This window comes from Pleurodeles waltl, chromosome 3_1 (genome assembly GCF_031143425.1).
Source record: "Pleurodeles waltl isolate 20211129_DDA chromosome 3_1, aPleWal1.hap1.20221129, whole genome shotgun sequence".
In the NCBI taxonomy this organism is placed as follows: domain Eukaryota; kingdom Metazoa; phylum Chordata; class Amphibia; order Caudata; family Salamandridae; genus Pleurodeles; species Pleurodeles waltl.
The window spans coordinates 963,794,029-963,817,136 of NC_090440.1; the positions used below are offsets into that span (position 1 = coordinate 963,794,029).

The window sequence follows — 23,108 nt, forward strand, 5'->3', positions numbered from 1 at the left end:
TATATTCTCAGTTTTCCAGTCAAAGCATGATTGACAATCTTGATGCCTCAAGCTTCACTTCTGGTTCTTGACTAACAGTCTTTAATCTCAGAACTGGGGATCCCCTTTAGGTCAATATCCTCCATACATCTTAAAGTGTGTTTCTCCACCTGTTAATCCTATCCTGAATAAGATCATGAATAATACTTTGGAGTCTGCAATGGTTCCAAAGAGTTCTGCTTCCGTTATTAAAGAAGCCAAATGGTGAACCAAATTTTATGCGCAATTTCAGACCAATCTGCCTTTTGCTGACCATGGTGAAAATGCTGGGGAAACTAGTCTATAAACAAATCACCCAGTGCTTGGAATCCAGTTATCTCTTGCGTGACTCTCGGTCCAGATTCCATTTAGATTGTAGTACTGATTCCACCTTCTTAGAAGTGACAGAATTTATTAAAGACAATCTCAATCAGATTTATTTGGCAGCTGTGGTACTACTCGACCTATTGTTGGTGTTTGATACAGTCTCTCATTCAATTTTATTAAATAGGCCCAGGAAAATTGGAATCGTAGGTTGCGCCTTGACTTGGCTGAGATGATAGCTTGAAGACAGGACTCCAGCTGTTTATCTTCTGCCTTAAAATCCACTCAAAAACCTCTTTGATACTGAGTCCCACAGGGCTCTGCACTTATTCCCACTCTTTTTACTATATACCTGGAGCTGATAACGAGTCTTGTTGAATTGTGGGACTTGCAAGTGATCTCAAATGCTGACGACATTCCACTTCCCCTGTTCAGTCAGGAAAATAAAGTGGAGGTTCCCATCTTGTTTACAAAGTGTCTAAATCAGTAGTAGAATGCATAAACCATAATTCTCTCAAATTGAACTCTGATAAAATAGAGGCTCTTTTTTTGAGACAAAATGCTTCCCAGGTTCTAACATTTGGTGGCTGTTTGACCTTGGGCCTTCCCCAACTCTTATATCAACATTACGAAATTTTGAGTATCAAATTTGATACTAATCAGTCTATTGAACCTCAAATTAAGACAATTTCCTTTTGCTGCTTTGCAACGCTCAAATCTTTAGGGAGAATGTTAGAATTGGTCCCAGAGCATAATCAAAAGATTATTGTTCACACTATGGTAACCTCTAGGCTTTACTATGCGAACAGTCCGTATCTGAGCCTCCAGGTTTATCTGGTCCAGCAGCTTTGATTGTTTCAAAATGCTGCTCAATTAATTTCAAAAAATAGTTTTCGACTAATAGTGTGATCTTATTTGCAACAACTGCATTGGTTTCCTGTAATCAAACACTTTCACTTTAAGGTGATAATTTTTGCCCAAAGAGTGTTTGAGCAGAAGGAACACCTCTACTATAGGAAGAAATATAAATCTTAGTGCCAGGTCAGAACAGTGAAAACAAATATTTCTAAACTGCTGCAAATCCCAATGGTCCATAAAGTTAAAGGGGACCGAGGGGATTGTTTGTTTACCTTACATTCAAGCTCTGGAATTTTTTCCCACTCAATCTATGTTCCTCCCTTCTGGAGCTATTTTTAAAAAGTAGCTTAAGACTTTTATTTGTATTTAATTCTGAATGCTTGCACATATAGCTTTGGTCACAGCATCTAAAACCTTGTCTTCTTTGGTAATCTCTAAGATTGTATAAAAACAACCTGCCTACTGGTTTTAGCAAAGTGTAATAACAATCCATCCTTAAAAGCTGATGGCCTTTAACCTATGCTTTTCAAAAGAAGTAAGGCCTACTTGCTTTGTCTTAACTTTTCACTATTAACTGAACACACCTAAGGAATCTGATATACCTCTTCCCAGTGAATAGATAAGGCCTCTACCTTTTACCAATGGGTTGACACTATATGCAACACAGGCCTTCAGTAGTGTGCAGAAGCTGGCAACCATCAAGAGTACATTTATAAAATTACAAATATGTACAAAATAAATTGGTAAAACAACATACATCCCTCTCAATAGGGCCTAACAAGAATAACTATAGTAAAAATCTACTCCCTTGTTTGTTAGAGTGGGTGACCAACACCAAATCCCTGGCCTATTATGGTAATCTGTGGGATTATATGTAACCAATTATCTTTCTGCAAACTATGACAAAATGTGATAACAATCCACTGTTAGAGGCCTATGGGTTTTACCATATGTTTTTCACAATAAGTAAGCTAGGCCGACTACCTGTGTAATAGATTTTCGTAATAAACACGCCAGACTAATTGCATCTGTCACAACACTTCCCTGCACACCAATCGCAATCATATGGCTAGTATTATTAGCTTGTCACCATACCCAATTTAGGCTTACTGTATTGAGATATTGAGCTTTCCTATAAGGCAATCATCAGGCATAGAGTCATAAAACTGCAAACATATATAAAAGTAGATTTGGCAAAGCAAAATAGTATATCTCCTAACTGTACTTATCAAGGATTCTCACAGTGCAATTTGTCAGAGGCGGTAACTAACACCAAACTCCTTGCCTAGTAGGATAACTTATGAAATTCCATGTAACAAAAATTGGTAGGCTTTTTTTCAGAATAATAGGAATCCACCCTCAATTGCCTATTGGCTTTGCATATGCTTTTCATAATTAATTGTTCAGGGCTGCTGCCTTCATCATAACTTCTCAAAGTAAACAACCAAAAATATAGCCTTTAGCATTGGAGTGTCACCATAACCAATATAAACTCATTGTATTGAGTGTAAGCTTTCCACAAGGCACCCGTTCTGCATGCAATCATAAAAGTATAACGCTATTTTTCCTAAAAGAGTCTAATGAGGATTATTGTAGTGCATATCCTCTATCCCACAATCCGTTTGGGTAGAACACCAACACTAAAACCCTTGCCTACAACAGTAATCTATGAAATTCCATTTAACAAGCTATCTGCCTACAAGCTGTAGCCCAGTGTAACAACAAACCATCAGTAAAATCCTATTGTCTTTAAAACATGGGTTAGAAATAGGGTCTTTGGTTGACAGTCAGGTTACCCCCTGTTCAAGCAAGGACCCTCACTCTAGTCAGGGTAAAAGAGAATCACCCACAGCTAACCCCTGCTTACCCCCTTGGTAGCTTGTCAGAGCAGTAGGCTTAACTTCAGAGTGCTAGGTGTAAAGTATTTGTACCAACACACACAGTAACTTAATGAAAACACTACAAAAATTATACAACACAGGTTTAGAAAAATACGAAATATTTATTTAGAAAAAACAAGACCAAAACGACAAAAATCCACCATACACAAGTCAAGTTATCAATTAAAAATCAAAAAGAGTCTTTAAGTAGTTTTAAATGCACACTAGCGCTGCTAGAGTGAAAATGTACCTGGTGCGCGTCAAAAATAACCCCGCACGGGCGGGTGTGCATCAAAAATAACTCCGTACGGCGGTACGTGAGTTGAAAATCCAGCCGCACGATGATCCGAAAATCCCGCAGCGCAGGTTGTGATCTCCCAGCCTCCGTCAACGATTCTGCGCGTAGTTTCTCCTGCTCCGAGCATCGATTCTTTGGTTGCGTTTCCTGTGAGCGTCGTTTCTCAGCTGCAGAGCCGACGGCACGTCGTTTTTCTCAGCCGCAGATCAGATTCGCGTCAATCTTTTCTCCGCACGGCGCTCTGTGCGTGGATTTTCTTGTCTTTAGGCTGCCAGCTTCTCCTTTCAGGGTCCCAGAAACTGGATGGGCACCACAGGGCAGAGTAGGAGTCTCTCCAGAGACTCCAGGTGCTGGCAGAGAGAAGTCTTTGCTGTCCCTGAGACTTCAAACAACAGGAGGCAAGCTCTAGATCAAGCCCTTGGAGATTTCTTCTCAAGATGGAAGGCACACAAAGTCCAGTCATTGCCCTCTTACTCTGGCAGAAGCAGCAACTGCAGGATAGCTCCACAAAGCACAGTCACAGGCAGGGCAGCTCTTCTTCCTCAGCTATTCAGCTCTTCTCCAGGCAGAGGTTCCTTTTGGTTCCAGAAGTGTTTCTAAAGTCTGTGGTTTTGGGTGCCCTTCTTATATCCAATTTCTCCTTTGAAGTAGGCCTACTTCAAAGTAAAGTCTCTTTGGAATGTGAGATCCTGCCTTGCCCAGGCCAGGCCCCAGACACTCACCAGGGGGTTGGAGACTGCATTGTGTGAGGGCAGGCACAGCCCTTTCAGGTGTGAATGACCACTCCTCCCCTCCCTCCTAGCACAGATGGCTCATCAGGATATGCAGGCTACACCCCAGCTCCCTTTGTGTCACTGTCTAGTGTGAGGTGCAACCAGCCCAACTGTCAAACTGACCCAGACAGGGAATCCACAAACAGGCAGAGTCACAGAAATGGTATAAGCAAGAAAATGCTCACTTTCTAAAAGTGGCATTTTCAAACACACAATCTCAAAATCAACTTTACTAAAAGATGTATTTTTAAATTGAGAGCTCAGAGATGCCAAACTCCACATGTCCATCCGCTCCCAAAGGGAATCTACACTTTAATCAGATTTAAAGGTAGCCCCCATGTTAACCTATGAGAGGGACAGGGCCTTACAACAGTGAAAAACGAATTTAGCAATATTTCACTGTCAGGACATATAAAACACATTACTAAATGTCCTACCTTAACCATACACTGCACCCTGCCCTTGGGGCTACCTAGGGCCTACCTTAGCGGTGTGTTACATGTAAGAAAAGGGAAGGTTTAGGCCCGGGAAGTGGGTACACTTGCCAAGTCGAATTTACAGTTAAAATTGCACACACAGGCACTGCAGTGGCAGGTCTGAGACATGATTACAGAGCTACTTATGTGGGTGGCACAACCAGTGCTGCAGGCCCACTAGTAGCATTTGATTTACAACCTTGGGAACAGAGTCAAAAAGTTAAGGGAGACCTCGCCAAGGATGAAAAAGTCTAACAGCATGCTTTTCACAAGGAATATGTCAGGCCTACTGGCTTTATCTAAAGTTTAATAATAAACATATCAAACCTATGAAATGTGGTGTTCTTTTCCTAATTAACTGTTGAAGCGTTTATCCTTAAACATTGGTTTTACACTTTACCCAACTCTGGCCTACGCAAGTGTACATAAACTGGTAACAATCATGTATACAGTTATATAAAATTACACATATTTAGAAAAATGCCGCTTGCAACACAATATACAGTCCCTTGGAACAGAGCCTAACAAGAAATATCACACTGAACCCCAATCCCTCCAACAACCCCCCCTCCAATCCCTACCCACCCAAGGTTTGCCAGATTGGGTGGTCAACATCAAAACCCTTGCCTATTACTTTAATTTGTGAGATTCCATGTTGCAAAATACCTATCAGTAAGCTTTAATATATAGTAATAATAATCAACACCTAAAAGCTTATGGACTTTAACCCATTCGCTGCCAGGTCTTTTCCCCCTCAGGTGCCAAGCCTTTTTTTGGCTATTTGGGGCAGTTTGCGCTTAGGCCCTCATAACTTTTTGTCTACATAAGCTACCCACGCCAAATTTGTGTCCTTTTTTTCAACATCCTAGGGATTCTAGAGGTACCCAAAGTTTGTGGGTTCCCCTGGAGGAGACCAAGAAATTAGCCAAAATAAAGCAAAAAGTTGGTTTTCTTTAAAAAAAAAAAAAAAAAGGCTGCAGAAGAAGGCTTGTGGTTTTTACCCTGAAAATGGCATCAACAAAGGTTTTGTGGTGCTAAAATCACCATCTCCCCAGCTTTCAGGGAAAGGCAGACTTGAATCAGAAAATCAGATTTTTCAACACAGTTTGGGTATTTTACTGGGGGATACCCCATTTCTACTATTTTTGTGCTTTTAGCCTCCTTCCAGTTAGTGACAGAAATGGGTGTGAAACCAGTGCTGGATCCCAGAAGGCTAAACATTTCTGAGAAGTAGACAAAATGCTAAATTCAGCAAGGGGTCATTTGTGTAGATCCTGCAAGGTTTTCCTACAGTCAATAACAGCTGAAAGAACAAAATGTTGAAATTGAGGTGAAAAAAACACTTTTTCTCAACGTTTTACTCTAACTTTTTCCTGCAATGTCAGATTTTCAAAAGTAATATATTGTTATGTCTGCTGGATTCTTCTGGTTGTGGGGATATATAAAGCTTGTACGTTCATCAAGAACCCTAGGTACCCAGAAGGATTAAAGGAGATGCACCTTGCAATGGCTTTTCATTGTATACCTGGTATACAGCAATTCATTTGGTGAAATATAAAGAGTGAAAAATAGGTATCAAGGAAACATTTGTATTTCCAAAATGGTCACAAGATAAGATGTTGACAGGACGAGGTGGTTACGTCTGTGGCGCCTCAGCGCCATGGACGAGGGCGAGACTACCTCGTCCTAGGCACCCAACGGGCTGACATATGATTTTAACAATAAATACGCCAGGCCTAATGGTTTTATCATAACATTTCCTAATGAAAAATCAAGCCAATAGACATGATAATTGGCTTGCTACCATAACCAACTCAGTCCTACGGCATTGAGTATAGACTTTGCTACAAGCCAAAAAGTGCAATATATGCAGTCCTTTAGTCGAAGCACAAAAATTCTGCAAAATTAAGTCCTGTGTTCAAGGGGACAAATATGCAGGTGGAGCCTATGCCGCTCTCTCAGTAGGACTCTGCAAGCTCATATTTTATTGACCATAAAGAATCAGGTGAGAGTGGCACTGTCAAACCAGACCTAAAATGCTATATTGGTTTATGGCTGCCCTCCTCCCATCTGAGCTGCTGCCAGAGAAAAACACCAGAAAATAACTAGCTATCTAAGACACTTTAATAGCATCACTATGTCAAGTGTGCCCCTGAAAATGCAAGCTCAGGCAGCTGGATAAATACATTTATTGATCACAGCTGTTTGGAGGGCAAGCATTTTTGGAAGCAAACACAACTTCTGCCCAATCAAAACATACGCACTCTGGCTCCCAACATATGGGCAGAGCCAAAGTCCCTCATCTGGTGATTCTCACATAATTGTTTGACAACAGCTATGCTGTCAAACCAGAGCATAAAATGGCTCTGGAGTCCTATAAATTGAAGGCCAAGGGATGGAGTCACAAAGAACAAAGTCATGAGTAGCAGAGTCTGAGAGTCAATGTACACACTTATGTTGTTAATACTCTGCTGCTGATAAATTAGCAAGAGGACAAATGTGATAGTGAATCTGGTCTGGCTTACCTAATTGGTCACAAACAGGCTGTGTTTTAAAATATTTTACGGATTAAGGCATGTGCTGCTAAAATCTTTGTGCACACCATAATTTCTAAGGTATGACAAAAATGCGATAGTTTTAGTGGTTAATTAAATTGCTGGAGAAATCTGTGTGAAGTCAAGTTCAGCGTTTTATCCATCACAAACCAGCATCAAGGGTTAGTGTGTCTGCTTCAAAGCACAGAGTGTAACATGGAGATCACAGGTTTGTGTTTTATGTAAATTGCTCCGTGGGTTACTGATTTTGCTACAGAGAGCCTCATTTTTCCTGCAGATTAAGTTATAATCCAACCTGTATCAAGGTGCTACATGCCAACTACAATGTATAAGTGTAGAACTATGCTGTTTTTTCTCATTCTTTCATTGCTACAAAGTTCCTCTGGGTAGTGCTAAAGAATTATTAGTAATATTTTATTCATGGTGATTAATGTAATTACATTAATATATGTCTCTGACTTTCTTACAGTGCATGCATTCTGATTATGTATGAAACACTCAAAAACCTGTTAACAAGTTATGATTTAGCTGAAATGTTTGTGAACTGACAAACTAAATACCAGTGCATCCTTTTGGACATTGGAATTAAGGTTTTAATGCTCTAGACGCCCACACAACAGATGAGTCTGGAACAGCACTGATGGCCCTTTAGTGAGGTATTTGTTTTTAAGCCCGGGTATAACTCGGAGTATGAGGTCTCCCTCACCCCCTGCAGGTTGCTGAGCAGTACACAAAGCATGCAAAATGTGAGTGGCACTGGATTTGTACTGGGTTGGTAAACTGCATTAGGACATAGTCAGCACATTTCACTGAGGTTTGCCAGGATCCCAGATCCACCACAATAATAACAATCTAAAGAGAGTTAATTTACTTACTGGTAATTCTAAAAATCTGGCATGGATACGACCCTTGACAAAGATGTATTAAATTAGATGGATTGAGGATAAAACTGTTTTTCAATAGTGTAGTAAATTTTGATGATATAGAAACAGTTGTTCAGGTGGATTCTACAAATGTAGAAGTGTGCTATTTAGCGAATTTATTTTTAGACTATATATATTTACTGGTGTGTAATGACAGTGTATAATTGTGTACATTTTATAAACGCATGGATGTAATATTAATTGATATAAACAATGGAACTATAACGCCATTATTCTTTAAGCTAAAATCACCTATAGTTTGAATAGTACTGGTTTATGTACACATAGACCTAACTTGTAATTCGCACAACTTCCAGCAAGTATCGTTTCAGAATAAAATTTAAGATGGTTATAATGTAATTTCTGTCTGATGCATTGAAAATGTGATATTGACGTGCCCAGACATTAACATTAACCGTCTTTCTTCTTTCCTCCCCAGATGCAGCGGCATCATACTACTGCTCCCCAAGGGCCGCCCGTCAAACTCTCGGCACTGAGCCTGGCCCCACATACGTCTCCTGTACCTGTTTACCGGGAAACAGCGGTAACGGCATCAGCTGCTACTCTATGGCGAGCTGCACCACGGCCCGGTGCTGTGTCCCCGGCAGCACCACGTGGAGTACTGCGATGAAGAGGTGCATGGACGTCAATGAATGCAGCAGTGACACCCTAAACATGTGCGCCCCTAAGGCTTCCTGCATAAATCTAAACACCAATTACGTGTGTTCATCGAACCGCTCGCTCGAGTGCAGTCCGGGGGAGACCTGTGGCGACAACACTGACTGTGTTAAGAAGAATGAAATTTACTCGTGTGCCGACCCCTGCGACAGCGGCAACCACGGGACGATAGATGGATCTACTCGTCTCTCCAGTACCACATCCACTGGCGTATTCCAAACTGATAGGTATTTATTCGGCTGGTACCGGTTCACCGGAAATGAGGGAGTGTGGATGCACGAAGGCTGCACTGGACCAGTGAAGTGTGGCTCAGGGCAGCCCCTCACAGCGGGAAGCCACCCGCCCTTGGGATCTGGGATCCAAACCGTGAAGCTGCTTTCGAACTTCATGAATTCCTGCGGTGAGAGCAGCTCCATCCTAATCAAAGCCTGTCCGAAGCCAGCCGGGGACACGAGCACGAGCAACGGATTCTACGTCTATAAATTCTTGGGGCTATTTTCTTTTGAAGTTTACTGCACCGGTAAGAGGAACATAGAGTGGGTGAATGAATAAATGAATGAACCAACAACAAAATGGGCGTCTTGTCCTAGTACCTAGTAGCGCAACTGAGTGACGCTTGAGCACTCCAAAGGGGAGATGAAAGACAAAAGAGTGTTTTTGCTGCTGGCGCTTGGCAAAGCATCCATTTGAAATTGAGCTGCCAATCATGTCACAAAGTTTAAATTAAGTTATGCTTTTTATGCGAAACTCCTGATTTTAATTTGGAAATTAACACGCAGAAAACATTGAAAACTGTGAGCTGTAGCCATACTATTCCTGGCTATTGTGGGGAGTTTACGAGGGCCAAAAATCATGAGTTTTTACACACTAATTAACACCCAGTAAACTCAATATTTAGTATGCACTGTGACTTCCAAAAAGACTTGGCCTTTTTATGAACAGGTGAGGTAAAAAAAAAAGGGCCATCAACATGAAGCTAAACGCTGGAAACCAGAAGCTGCTAGCTTCTTCCAGAGCACTGATAAGTTAAGCGTTGTGCAGGACTGGAATGGGACACAACATCAGCACACGGCCAGATTTCACATTCTAATAGTCGCCACCATATTTATATGTGTAATGTCCCTCCCCTACCCTCGAAGTTGCGGGAAGACAAATCCTCGCTCATCAACAAGGCTTCGCATTGGTTACATCATGTTAGAGGCTGTGGTTCAATTATCCATGCTGATATACTATCAGCTGATCATCTACGCAGTACATCTGGTGATTGGGATGCCATAAAACTTAGTCTCACCAGCTCTTAGTTGGTAAAGGGCTTGTTGCATATGGAAGCACGCAATTGCACTCGAAAGGGAACTGCTATCTTCCTCAGTGGCAGTTGGCCTGCCACCGGTACAGTGAGACCCAAACCTTTGTCCACCTTGGCCCTTATGACATCGAGCAAGGTCCTGGGACATCCTGTTTTTAATGGGACAATACCTGGCCCTGCCCCCATGAAGGACACAAGATCTGTTCCTAAAGCAAATAAGGCATGTGAACTTGACTCCCAGGGGGCTACCTCTGACATTGACTGACTATGTCCATGTGTGCTCTATAATATTAATAACAATCTCTGTCCAGTTGTTTTACCATCTATTAATAAACCCCCAATTTTAGGAGCTGTTCTTTTATGGAGGCCGCAACTCGTACCCATCAATACTCTAACAACTATAAATTCTGCTGAGCATTCCAATAGTCTTTATTTTGCTGATATTCCTTATGAATCCAATTGTTCTACTGTCCTCTCAACAGCGAAGTGTTTGTCCTGAAATGTGGCTGGCATCAGCAGTAAACTAGCTGACATAGACTGGGGAGCGTACGTTGACAATTTCAACATTTGTATGTTCCAGGAAATTTGGGCCATTCATAGCACGTATAGGCAGGGGTTCCTTCTTTTTCGAAAAAAGCCAAACCGTCTCCCGCTGGCAGAGCAGCAGGGGGCCTTACCACTTGGGTAAAAACGACAGAGGTGGGTGGTGTAAAGGAATTATATGTAGACTCCCCCGACATCTTGGCTATAGTCATACAGCCAAATCCGGGTCCCCCTGTCCAGTGTATAAATATCTATAACAGACCGGATTTTTCCAATCAGCGGTCCCCCACCATAGAGCTTCTGAATACTATTGTATTGAATCTCCATCCAACACACAATATCATCATAGCCGGGGACTTCAATGCATTAATCAAGCCCAACCCTACCTTCTCTGAGGCTACGCAGATCGAAGATGCCATATGGAATATCCCTTCTCACTCCTCTGAGACAAATCCCCCTAAAGCTAGTACTAGGGCTCTGCAGATAATAGACCTTATGATACTCCATGGTCTTCGCCCTGGTAATGGGCGTTTCCCTGCTGATAATCCTGCCAGACCAACCGTTTTTAGGGGGTCATTCAGAAGCACCCTGGACCTTGTTCTTTTTGACTTAAGGGTCTGGCACCACATAAAAGACGTGAAAGTGGGCAACCAGTACCCCATTGACCATGCTCCTCTTCTAATAGCATATGATAGTCAATTTTCTTTAGGCGCTGTGTCTTCCCCTGATCCTGTATTCATCGGAGTTCTGCAGGTGTCCAGTAACAATCGCGTGGTGAGATAGGATTCCTTTCAGAACTCCAATAAATTATGGGGTAAACTACGCACCCTAGTTTCCATTCATCAGCTTTTTGTTGATTACTCATTACTTACTCCATTTGAGGTCATGTTGTTACATTTGGACCTCTTTTCTACTCTCAAAAATGTGTTCTTTAAATCTGTTACGGTAACAGCCCATCTACCCTCCCACTCCAAAAACGAGTGGTTTGACAAGAGATGCAGAGAGGCCAAGAGTTCCCTGATAGAAGCATTACGAACAAAAGACAGAGATGCAATTGCTAATGCTAGACAAAACTATGTTTCCATATGTAAGTCTTGCAAAAACGACTGGGAAGAGGTGTTCTGGAGAGAACTGGCTTAGGCCGCCAGGGCCCCTGATCCTAAACGTTTCTGGTCCTTGGTGGCCCGAAGTGATCAAAACCAAGTATCAAAGCCAGAGTGCTACATTCCCCCTGAAGTTTGGCTTAATCACTTCAGGGAACTGTATGGCTCTTCATCTGACTGTGACTCTGCAAGTCCTGGGGAGGCATTACTTTCAGATCTGCCCTCGATCACCTTGACACCCTTCTCACTGAAAGAAACTGAGCTCACCATCACTGCTCAAAAACCAGGGAAGGCTCCAGGGCCAGATGGCATCCCCTCAGACATGTACAAAACAGACCTGAACAACTGGGGCCCATATGTGAATAGGGTCTCAAATGCTGTTTTGATAAATAGATCTTACCCTCGGTCATGGAAGGAAGCAACCATCATGCCTAAACATAAAAAAGGGGAGAAGGGAATCCCAGGGATCTACAGAGCTATTAGCCTCTTAGACAATTTACAAAAAATCTTTTGCTACAAGTTACTAAGTAGGCTAAAAAAATGGAAAGCGGATAACCAAGTGCTTAGCCATCTCCAGGCGGGGTTTAGAGACAAAGTAAGCACAGTCGATCAGGCGTTCCATTTCTCTCCATTAAATGGTAAATAGTCGACGTGGACTTAGGTCATCTCTTTGTGGCATTTGTAGATCTAAAATCTGCCTTCGATCTCGTCCCACGCCAAAAACTATGGGAAGTCATGAGCAGTGTGGGGGTTCCCGGCCCTATGTTAAATATAATTAGAGATCTTTACACTGGAAATTGCGCTACAATCCGGTGGGGTCCGAAAGGTGAGTTAACATCGGAGTTTCCCACAAATCGTGGTGTGAGGCAGGGCTGTGTGCTGGCTCCCACAATATTCCTTCTATTTATAAATGCATGCATCCCTTATCTCCTGGAATGTTCTAAGGACGCCCCTAGATTGGGAGGGCAAAAGATCCCATGGCTGTTATACGCAGACAACACCCTGTTAATATCACAAACAGCCACTGGCCTTTCCAATCTGCTCATGACATATGTGGCCTTTTGCAAAGACCATGGCCTAGAAATTAATTCAATCAAAACCAAATACATGGTATTTGGGGACACAAGGCATAAGATGAGGAGACCCATCTGCTTGGAGGGCGTCACATTGGAAAGAGTGGGTGCCTTTGACTACCTAGGATTAAAATTGGAAGATTCACATAAATGGCATGCCCACCTCCAGAAATCCGCAATGTGCTTGAAACAAAGGGCAGGCAGCATTGTGAGATTCGCAGCTAGGTCCCCCAGATTTTCTATGACTCCCGCTATAGAAATATATAAATCTCAAGCAAGGGGGGGCCCTATATGGAGCCGAATTATGGGGCTACTGCAATTTGGAGGACTTGGGAAAAGTGGAAAACTCCTTTTTAAAGATGCTGCCAATTCGAATGGATTGAAATCTGTTTTCAATCAGCCAGATTGCTGCCCTATGGCCACTGTTGTATTGGATTCAGCTCTGGTCATCAGACTCTCTCATCCCATATAGACTTGGGCTGAGCAATTTGGTGAGCACCAGCTCTATTACAAAAATTAAGTGGTGCATCTATGTAGAACAGACCTTTCCCTCCCTTGGCCTGGGGAACGGCTGGAGGGTTCCTCTTTCTATTCCAAAACCCGCCACCGAGATCCTGAAGGACGCATATTGGCTCAATGTTCAAACATCGCATCTGGAAGAAGATTCTTTTTCCACCATGACCGGCAGCTTCTTACAAACCAAATGCCACTATGAGCTTGAGCATTATATGGACATTATACTCTCCCCATTTGCACGTTCTCTGTATACTAGATTTAGAATAGGGTCCCTTCCCTTGCGTACCTTAACTTACAAATGGCCCAATTCAGCCAACAAGTCAAAGTCATGCCCATTGGGTTGTGAGAATGAAGAATCTATGATTCATGTCCTCTTCCAATGTCCTGCATATTCCAAAAAGAGGGCCCATTGGATTATCCCTTTATGCCAGTGGTTCCCAAACTTTTTCGATCCCCGGCTCCTTTGACCTATTGGCCGTGTTGGCCACGGCTCCCCATTATGTTACTTTTTTTTGGCAAGTGGGGGAACGTAATCCCAGCCTCGGGAGTACTACCATTTTTAGCCTGGAAAATAATTGGGATGAAACTCATGAGGGCATTAGAGAGCTTTAGAAGAGCACCAGATGATACTACATAGGGTCAGGCTTTATTTTTAAATAGGCACTGATGAGATTAAGTAACAGAATCAAAGGATGGTAGTCGACGCCAGGACTCCAGCCTTGTTCCCCAGTTCTAAAGTCAACAGCTCTAACTGCTAGGCCATATCTCCTCCTTTGACAAAACTGATGAAAGGATGTAACCCATCTGGCGGCTGCTTCTGACATCTCCTTCCTGTGCTAGAATGGGTCAGTTATTATTTTTCAGTTTTTCTTGGATATTCTCTTTTCTTCTCAGACACCTTCATACATTATGAGGGTCATTCTGACCCTGGCGGCCGGTGGCCGCCAGGGCCACCGACCACGGGAGCACCGCCAACAGGCTGGCGGTGCTCCAACGAGCATTCTGACCGCGGCGGTTCAGCCGCGGTCAGAAGCGGAAAGTCAGCGGTCTCCCGCCGACTTTCCGCTGCTCGTGTGAATCCTCCATGGCTGCGGAGCGCGCTCCGCAGCCATGAGGATTCCGACCCCCCCTACCGCCATCCTGTTCATGGCGGGAAAGCCGCCATGAACAGGATGGCGGTAGGGGGGGGTCGCGGGGCCCTTGGGGGCCCCTGCCGTGCCCATGCCAATGGCATGGGCACGGCAGGGGCCCCCGTAAGAGGGCCCGCAAAGTATTTCAGTGTCTGCCTTGCAGACACTGAAATACGCGACGGGTGCCACTGCACCCGTCGCACCTTCCCACTCCGCCGGCTCGATTACGAGCCGGCATCCTCGTGGGAAGGTCGTTTTCCCCTGGGCTGGCGGGCGGTTTTTCAGCAACCGCCCGCCAGCCCAGGGGAAAACTTGTAATACCCGCCGCAGTCTTTTGACAGCGGCGCGGTATTTCGGAGGGGGGAATTCTGGCGGGCGGCCTCCGCCGCCCGCCAACATTGGAATGAGGGCCTATGTCTTTCTGGTATCCGTCTTGCTTTGTCAGCGCCAGAGAAATGAACTTTGGTTTCATTGTTCCCACATTCAGATTTTTCACAGAGGCTGGGCGCTCTGGAGTCTCATGTCTGTCTCTATTTACCTGTTCCTACACTATTTACAGTTTGTCTTCTTTATTCTCTCGTTCAGGTTGCTGAAAATCATTTACTGGAAACTATTTTTGTTCTTTTGTCATAGGGATATTATTAATGGTACTTTGGCGCTCTCCGCTGGTCACAGCAATTAATGCAGGGTGTTCTGTTTACAATAAATACCATGATGAAAGCTACCGATTCAAAGCACCTCTGAGTGGTTCCCAAACTGTGTGCGGCGCCCCTGGCTAGTTTTGACGGCGCACCAGGGAGCCGCGGCGCACAGATTGGGAACCACTGCTTTATGCAAATGGATGGGCTTTAGGAATTGTCTACCGGCTTTGAGGTTATTTAAATCGGATCCATCTGTGCTTCTGGCGTGTTCCCTGGCAAAAATGTTTGAATCCATTTGGCACTTCCGACTTGGAGTTTCAAAAGATAAATCTTAGCTATAGATATTGAAAGCAGGCAATGTAATCTTATAGCTGTGCAACATAGCGCACGACTAGCAACACATTCTAGGTAATGTACCACTCATATTGTACGCTATCTACAACATTTGTATATTTATCTAAACCTCCAAGCATTCTGCCTTGTTTTTAAATCTTATTGTATTTTAATGTTTTATTTTAAAGTTAATGATTTTATGTTCTATTCTTTTTAAATATTTTGTACTGTGCTTTTATGGTATATTTCTACCGAAATAAAGCGGATGATGATGATGAACAGCACTTTTATGAGCAGTTAAGATGAAAAGGGGCAGTCAAAAGTAAGGTAAACACAGAAAATCAGAAGGGTTAGGAACTTTTAGATCACTGATTAGACTTAAGATAATTAAACTTTTATTTTGCCAGTGGCTCACTCTCACCCATCAACAGAAATCAAATTTTGTGATGTTTCGTACAATTTGGCATCATCCCGCTAAGTGGTGCCATACGGCTGCTGTCACACCACGTACTAGTGAAACCCTAACTCTGACACTAAGACCTCAGTTACTGCCATGCTCGCACACTCAAAGTGGTGTCTTCCAGTGCTATTCAATCTCTCAGGGATCTTTTTATTGTCATTTCAATTACATCAATACAGTTTAATGCCATTATAATATTGGCGCAGTAGATAATTACAACGGTTGTACATTTCACAATCTCGTAGGTCGTCCAACAACAGTTAGTATATATGTAACAATTACAGTAAGGATAATAAGCTAATGACCCGAGCTTGTGGATCACATATTGTAGTCTGTAGAATTTTATTAAGCCTAAGTAGGAGTATTGCGCATAGAAAATAGCTGTATCTCTGGGTCTAAAACCATAACACCAATCATCATGCCGCTCTTTTGCCCTTCTATTTGACTGTGAACACTATTGCGCATTTGCATATAAATGCTGATCCTGGAATAACAATGGATAGAAAACAGTAACATTCTTAAACAATGGAGTACCTTATCTTTAAACATTCGGTGCTAGTATTGCTATGCCTTCGTGTGTGTGGAGCTCCCTCGATGACGTGGGGATTCATCTGTGCACGTAAGCCGTGTTTTAGAACCAGGTAATCAGTATCATCCCTGTCCTAGTTTAAGTGATCAGCATGGGGGTACAATAAATGCTAAGTGTGTCGGTAACCCGTTCGTGGTGGCCCCAGCATCTAATGGTCGCTGGACTGCTCTCAGTGCTAGATCATCTCCGCTGAGTCAGAATCAGTTTCTGGGGACCGTAAGAATAACAACATCACTTCCCAGCTATCTGAAAGGGGGTACCTGCGTAGGCCAAGTGTATCTTCCTGTCTCAGTGCCACTCCCTCGGCTCCCGCCCAGATCAAGAACGATTGCTTCCAGGCCAATACAGTTGGCGCCTCGTAGGCTTTCCATCTGCAGGTTATCAGGCTTTTGGCTGTTATAAATCCCAGATCTAAGAATCTAGCAGTAGGCCTGTATCGCAGTCCTCTTGGAAGCAAACCCAGTATACAGGTCTCCATTGTGGGTAGCAGTGTGCGTGTTCTGCATGCTGATAAACAGGCGACCAAGGATCCCCAATAGTTATGCAGTGAGGGGCAGGACCATAGCATGTGTATGATGTCTACATCTAAATGTTTGCATTGGGACAGGCTGCGTCACAACGAAGGAAATATCTATTGATGCAGGCTGGCGTAAGGTATGTCCTGTGAATAATGTAGAATTGTATGAGTCCAAACCTGGAGTTGCGAGGAATAGTGGTGGGGCAGGACAGAACAGAACTCCACTGCAGGTCCGTGAAGGGCGCGCCCGAGTCCCTCTCTCAGGCAGCACGCAGTGTATTATGTTCATGCCCCAGGTGAGTTCGGAGTGCTTCCTTGAACCATTTAATCAGATGTCTGCCCTGTCCCATGACCTGTATATATTGTATTAGGAGGTGGGTTGGAGGAACAATCGTCAAGTCTCCCCACCTGCTTCATAAAGATCTCAATAGTGAATTATACAACAGAAACTGTCTCACCAGGAGGCCTATGTCAGTGACCAGAGTGGAGAACGGAATCAGCTTGTCATCGCTGTACAGATCATCCAGGGTGTTCAGATCTGCAGCATGCCACATCCGGAGTTCAGCCCAGATGTGACTCCAGAGCCACAAGGCAGTGCCCAATAATGCCAATGCCAGAGCGAACAGGACGGTTCCCCTCATGAGCTGCAGTGCCCTGCGGTAACAGCGTGGGCCACTTTGAGGAGGAGCTCCTCCGTCGGCTCCGAGAGTGTGAGTGGGTGGAACAGGTGCATCAATCGCACAAGAGTCCAGGGCCCTGTGGTAGTAGCTGTTCCAGTGCTGTTCAATAACCCTTCTGCTTGTAATTAGGTTTTATTTACTGCGTGCATTATTTTATGCTTGAGATAAATGCTATATGTGATACACAGCGTATGTCCTTAATAATACAGGCGGACCATGGACTTTCAGTTTTTACCATACGTAATAAATATAAGCTATTTACTCCGGCATGCAGAAAATACCACTGTACCTATTTTATAATTGAGTCCAAGATGTTTAATTTTTAAATAACATTGAGCTTCGTAGTCTTAAGGGTGCTCTGTAATTCTAGGGACTCACCCAGTACACTATAATTTCTGTGCACAGTTCCAATCAATCGAACACCGCTGCCAGACAAACAAACCATGTACTAAGGTAAGAAATTATGGCGGTCATTCTGACCCTGGCGGTCTTTGACTGCCAGGGCGGAGGACCGCGGGAGCACCGCCGACAGGCCGGCGGTGCTCCAATGGGGATTCCGACCGCGGCGGTAAAGCCGCGGTCGGACCGGCACCACTGGCGGGCTCCCGCCAGTGTACCGCCGCCCCATTGAATCCTCCACGGCGGCGCAGCTTGCTGCACCGCCGCGGGGATTCCGACCCCCCCTACCGCCATCCAGATCCCGGCGGTCCGACCGCCGGGATCCGGATGGCGGTAGGGGGAGTCGCGGGGCCCCTGGGGGCCCCTGCAGTGCCCATGCCACTGGCATGGGCATTGCAGGGGCCCCCGTAAGAGGGCCCCTACATGTATTTCACTGTCTGCTACGCAGACGGAGAAATACGCGACGGGTCCAACTGCACCCGTCGCACAGCTTCCACTCCGCCGGCTCGATTCCGAGCCGGCTTCATCGTGGAAGCCTCTTTCCCGCTGGGCTGGCGGGCGGTCTGAAGGCGACCGCCCTCCAGCCCAGCGGGAAAGTCAGAATTACCACCGCGGTCTTTCGACCGCGGAACGGTAATCTGACGGCGGGACTTTGGCGGGCGGCCTCCGCCGCCCGCCAAGGTCAGAATGAGGGCCTATATGTGTGGCACTTTTTTTTTACTCTCTCTGCTTCTGTCGTAGTTTGGACTTTTATATTTTTTACGCACTATATTGTTTATCAGTGCCATGCTGTGTGAATTTTTTATAGCATATGTGCGAGTATGACTATTTAAGTGTCTATAATCAACCACTATTCTATATGAATGATCAGGTTTCGCAACGGGAAATAGCGGATTATCCATTGCCGATGTACAGGGCTCAATTACTCCCTGGTACTCAAGTTGTGACAGTATCTCCGTTACTGGAGCTTTCGCTTCATGTTTAACAGGGTATTGTGGCTGCGGGTGTGGTGTAGACCGAACGGGAATAACATGACAAGGAGAGTCCTTGTCCCAACCTACATGATTACGGTATAATGCAGGTGCCTGCGCTAAAGCCCATTCAGCAGCATAGGCTTTTTTGTCTGCCTCCGGAACAAGATCGGAGCAATAAGGCAAAATGACATCTTCCCCATGTGGGAGCTTGAGGACATGTTCAGGTGGCCAGTCTCTCTCGGCCAACAGGATATCACTAGTAAGTTCATCCCAGAATATTACACTAATAATGCGTTCCACGTCTCCCTCTATCTGGATTGTTAAATCATAAACCCGATCGGGTGGGAGAACGCGGCCATCTGCCGTCTCAACTGCGATGTAATCGCTAGTTGCTGTCGCATCCAGATGATCTTTCAGACTCTGGCGACATATCATGACCTCTGCCGCGCTGTCCAACAGAGTCACTGCCCACCTCTTGTTCCTCAACAGTGTTCTCAATACTACTGGCATTTTTAATGGTCAGTGCTGCCACTTTCTTCTTTTTAAATTGTGGCTTTTGCTGAGGAGTCTTTTCTTCTTTTTTAATGGTAGACTGTGGCGAGTCTTTCTTTTCTTTCACGTATTCCGGGCGTCGATCTTGACGACCCCCTCTCTCGCTACGTCTATCCGGTGCGTCCTGAAAGGAACGAGAAGGACGTGAATCAGTATATCTGTCTGGAGTTCTAATGTTATCCCTATTCCTGAGATTATACCTCCTTTCGGAGTACTCTGGATGTGGAGAATCAGCTCTTTTATTTCTCCTGTCTTTGAAATCTTTTTGTTTGTCCCAGCGCTTTTTAGAGCCTTCTTGCGCTTGCTTTGTACCTTCCTTATGGGCGGTACTCGGTATGTCCAATTTTTTTAGGTTTGGCTCCCAGCCCATCCCGTCCTATACTAGTATAGGTATCTGATATTATTTTCGGTAGTTGTCTCTCCTGTTCCACATGTGGATTTACCCGGAGACTCTGGCGTATCGCCAGTGCCACCGCTTCCCCTTTAATATTACTTAGTATTACAGAGGAGACGGCATCAAAGTTACGCATCAATTTCATCCCCAGATCTAGGGCCGGTGCAGCCCCATGCTCATTTTGTATTTGTTTTAACACTTCCGGTAAATTGGCAAGTGTAGGGGTACCATGTGTGATAGTATACACGGCAGCGAAGACTGTGCCCCAAGTGGCACATTCATCCACCGAGGGAACCATCCCGAATGGCAAGCACATAGTGAGCAATCTATGTTTCTCCTGTGGCCCTGTATGAGGGAACACAGCTTCCAGCTGATTTGTTTTCTGAGCAATCCAGAACAGTATTTTTTCTCGTTCCGTGGGCATTTTACCCATAATGGTATGCACTGTTTGTGGATTAATCCCAGTAGCCAATTGATATCCACCAGCTACTGGCGGTGCTGGACGCGCTGGTGTAGTGTTCAATGTTCGCATTACGAACTGAACCAATCGTCTATATAATGCCACTAATTCATTATATAATATTCTTAAATCTACGATCGGCATAGTCTGTATGCCTGGGTGAGGTGTATATGTGGCAAACATGGGCCATGTAGGCCCTTCATTACTTAAAGGACCTAGCCTCACCCGTCGTAGTACATGTGGTAGGGCGCCTTCAAACCAGTTCTGATGCTCTTGATATGTGAGCGATATTTCATGATACTGGTATGCCTCGTATCTTATGGGTACGTCCGCAATGTCATAAGTGTGAAATGTGTGCGTTTGTTGGTCAGCCTCAGGAAAGACAACCCAACAGTAAAATGTTTCTGTTTGGTAGGCTTCAGTCGCTTCTATAATCAGAGTAACATCCCCGCCCTCTTCTGTAAGGCCATGCGCTAATAAATGTTGTGTAAGTGCATGTCTAGCATTTGCAGGAATGTCTATGGTATTAGCCATAGTTGTTTAGAGAAACGGAACACCCAAATAGGGGAAGTTTTTCCTTTTGTGAGTTCGAGCTCGAACAACCTACATCCTAATTAGGTGTTACCTGTTTGGCTGAGGAGGATTCTCCCAAAGACCACGGACGTCTCCGTATAATGGTACTGAGGGTACCTGTTGTCTGTGAGACAGTGATAGTCAGGGTATCCGTAAATTAGTGCCTAAACACCATCGTTGGTGGCGCCATGTCGTAGTTTGGACTCTTGCTCTGAGCAAGACTTCTGGTCTCAGGATGACTACTTTCGTTTGTAGGTGACTTAGTCTCTTCCTACAACTAGTTGTAACTGTTGTCCAAACCTTACCGGCTTACTAGCAGTACCTCACCAGAAACACAATAGTAAAAGGTAATTTGTAGCAGTCGCTTACGCATGGACTCAAAGTAAGATCTCTCAGGGTTGTCATGCTTAAACGGAAATTACCCTTTTCTCACAGATTTATTATGTCTCATACAAACAAAGGCAATAACACAGATGCAGTGAAGTTATAATAGTTTTTATTCAACATAACTGCAATTTGTGATAAGTTGCATGAACTGCAATGATTAGGATAATGAATATACCAAGCAACAGTATTGTGAAGAAGAGAGTCATTGTTATAAAGACCCCCACCATTGTGCAATATATGAAAGAAATATATGTATATGTATAAGATTGGAATAAGCCCTAATACCCTAAGGAGAATAGGTCTAACCTCCTACCTAAAAGGAGAGCTGGGTTCGTTAAACCTAATCTGCCAAAGCCGTGTCCATGAGAGGAACCCCCAACCCTCGTTACCTTGGAATAAGGTCTCTATCTCAGACTTCGCAGGGACACGAAGACTGGGTCAGCGTCAAGATGACTGCAGCATCGGTATCAGCGATGGTGGCGATGCCCTCTGGTCGGAATCCCTCTGATTATCTGTCTAAAGTGTGTTGTATTTATACAGATCTACAAGGTCCCCTGACATAAGTGTTATTCATAACAATAGATAACAGGCATGCTTGGGACGGCAATTAATATCAACAATCCCTCGAAAGTATAGAGAGGGAAAATCCCTAAGTGTGAATGCCTACTGTATGTTTGTCTTTCGTGCTTGATCTTGACGCCTTGGCGCAGTGACACTGATAATAGAACCCATACCAAGTGGCCTAACTATAAACAAGGCCGCCATCTTAACAGAAATAAATAATTAAATGGACTAAGACAGAGCAAGCTAAGTAGGTTAAAAGTCACTGGGTGACGGGGGCACGAGTTTACAAGCCTACGGCTAAGCTAACTCCTGTTATCCCGTTAAAACAAACTAGGATTCACTACACTTCTAGGTGTAAGCTGGATGACAAAATGGGCTTGAGGCCTCCTGACAGAGATTACAGTAAAACTGTCCGAAAATGTATAAAATCTCTAGTCTGCAGGCACTAGAGGGGCGGGATAAATGGTTATTAAGTCAGGACAACTGTTCGCAGGCAAAGGAGCAGAACCCTAATAGCAGAATATACAAGAAAAGACCTCGGTACACCTCTGGGACTACTATGGGTGTCCCTAGTGTGTGGGTCAGTAGATGATGCTGCTGGCTCACCAGTGCTGTAGCAAGAAACCAATCTCTATGGCTCCGTTACCCAGATGGTGTTCTTAATTTGCCAGCATGACTCTGGCCTGATGGACAGCAACTATTTTGTTCTTCTGGGTTGCTTGGCCTCTGAGGTGGCTTCAGTGCACATCTTCAGTCAACAGGCCTTGTCCAGAACTTCCTGGAAAGTCAGTTCTCCTTCATGTTGGTCTATTCACCTCTCTTTATCCCAGGCAGTGAAAACAGCAAAGATTCTTTTGGGTCAAATGCTTATCCCCTGCATGAAGAATACAAGCCAAGAAAGGACATGTCTCTAGCGAACATCTCTTTCAACATTGGTGTTCAGAAAAGTATTGCCAAATATTATACCTGACAGCCTTAGGGTTACCTTCCCCCAAATTCTTGCCTGTCTCCCTCCATTCTTCTGATCTTGTTTTTGATGGATTTAGGACTCTGCACACTTTGCCACCACTGACCAGTGATAAAGTGCTTCTGCTCTCTCTCCTAAAACATGGTAACATTGGCACCTACCTA

General features: G+C 44.3%; 1 protein-coding gene across 1 annotated transcript in view; it reads left to right on the forward strand.

Annotated features, from left to right (window-relative positions):
- Window positions 1-23,108, forward strand: part of LOC138284824 (uncharacterized) — a 159,210-nt gene that overhangs the window by 110,517 nt on the left and 25,585 nt on the right. Inside the window, exon 3 of the mRNA XM_069224010.1 lies at window positions 8,545-9,303. Within this exon, the coding sequence (XP_069080111.1) occupies window positions 8,545-9,303 (759 nt within the window). The remainder of the gene's footprint in view (window positions 1-8,544; window positions 9,304-23,108) is intronic.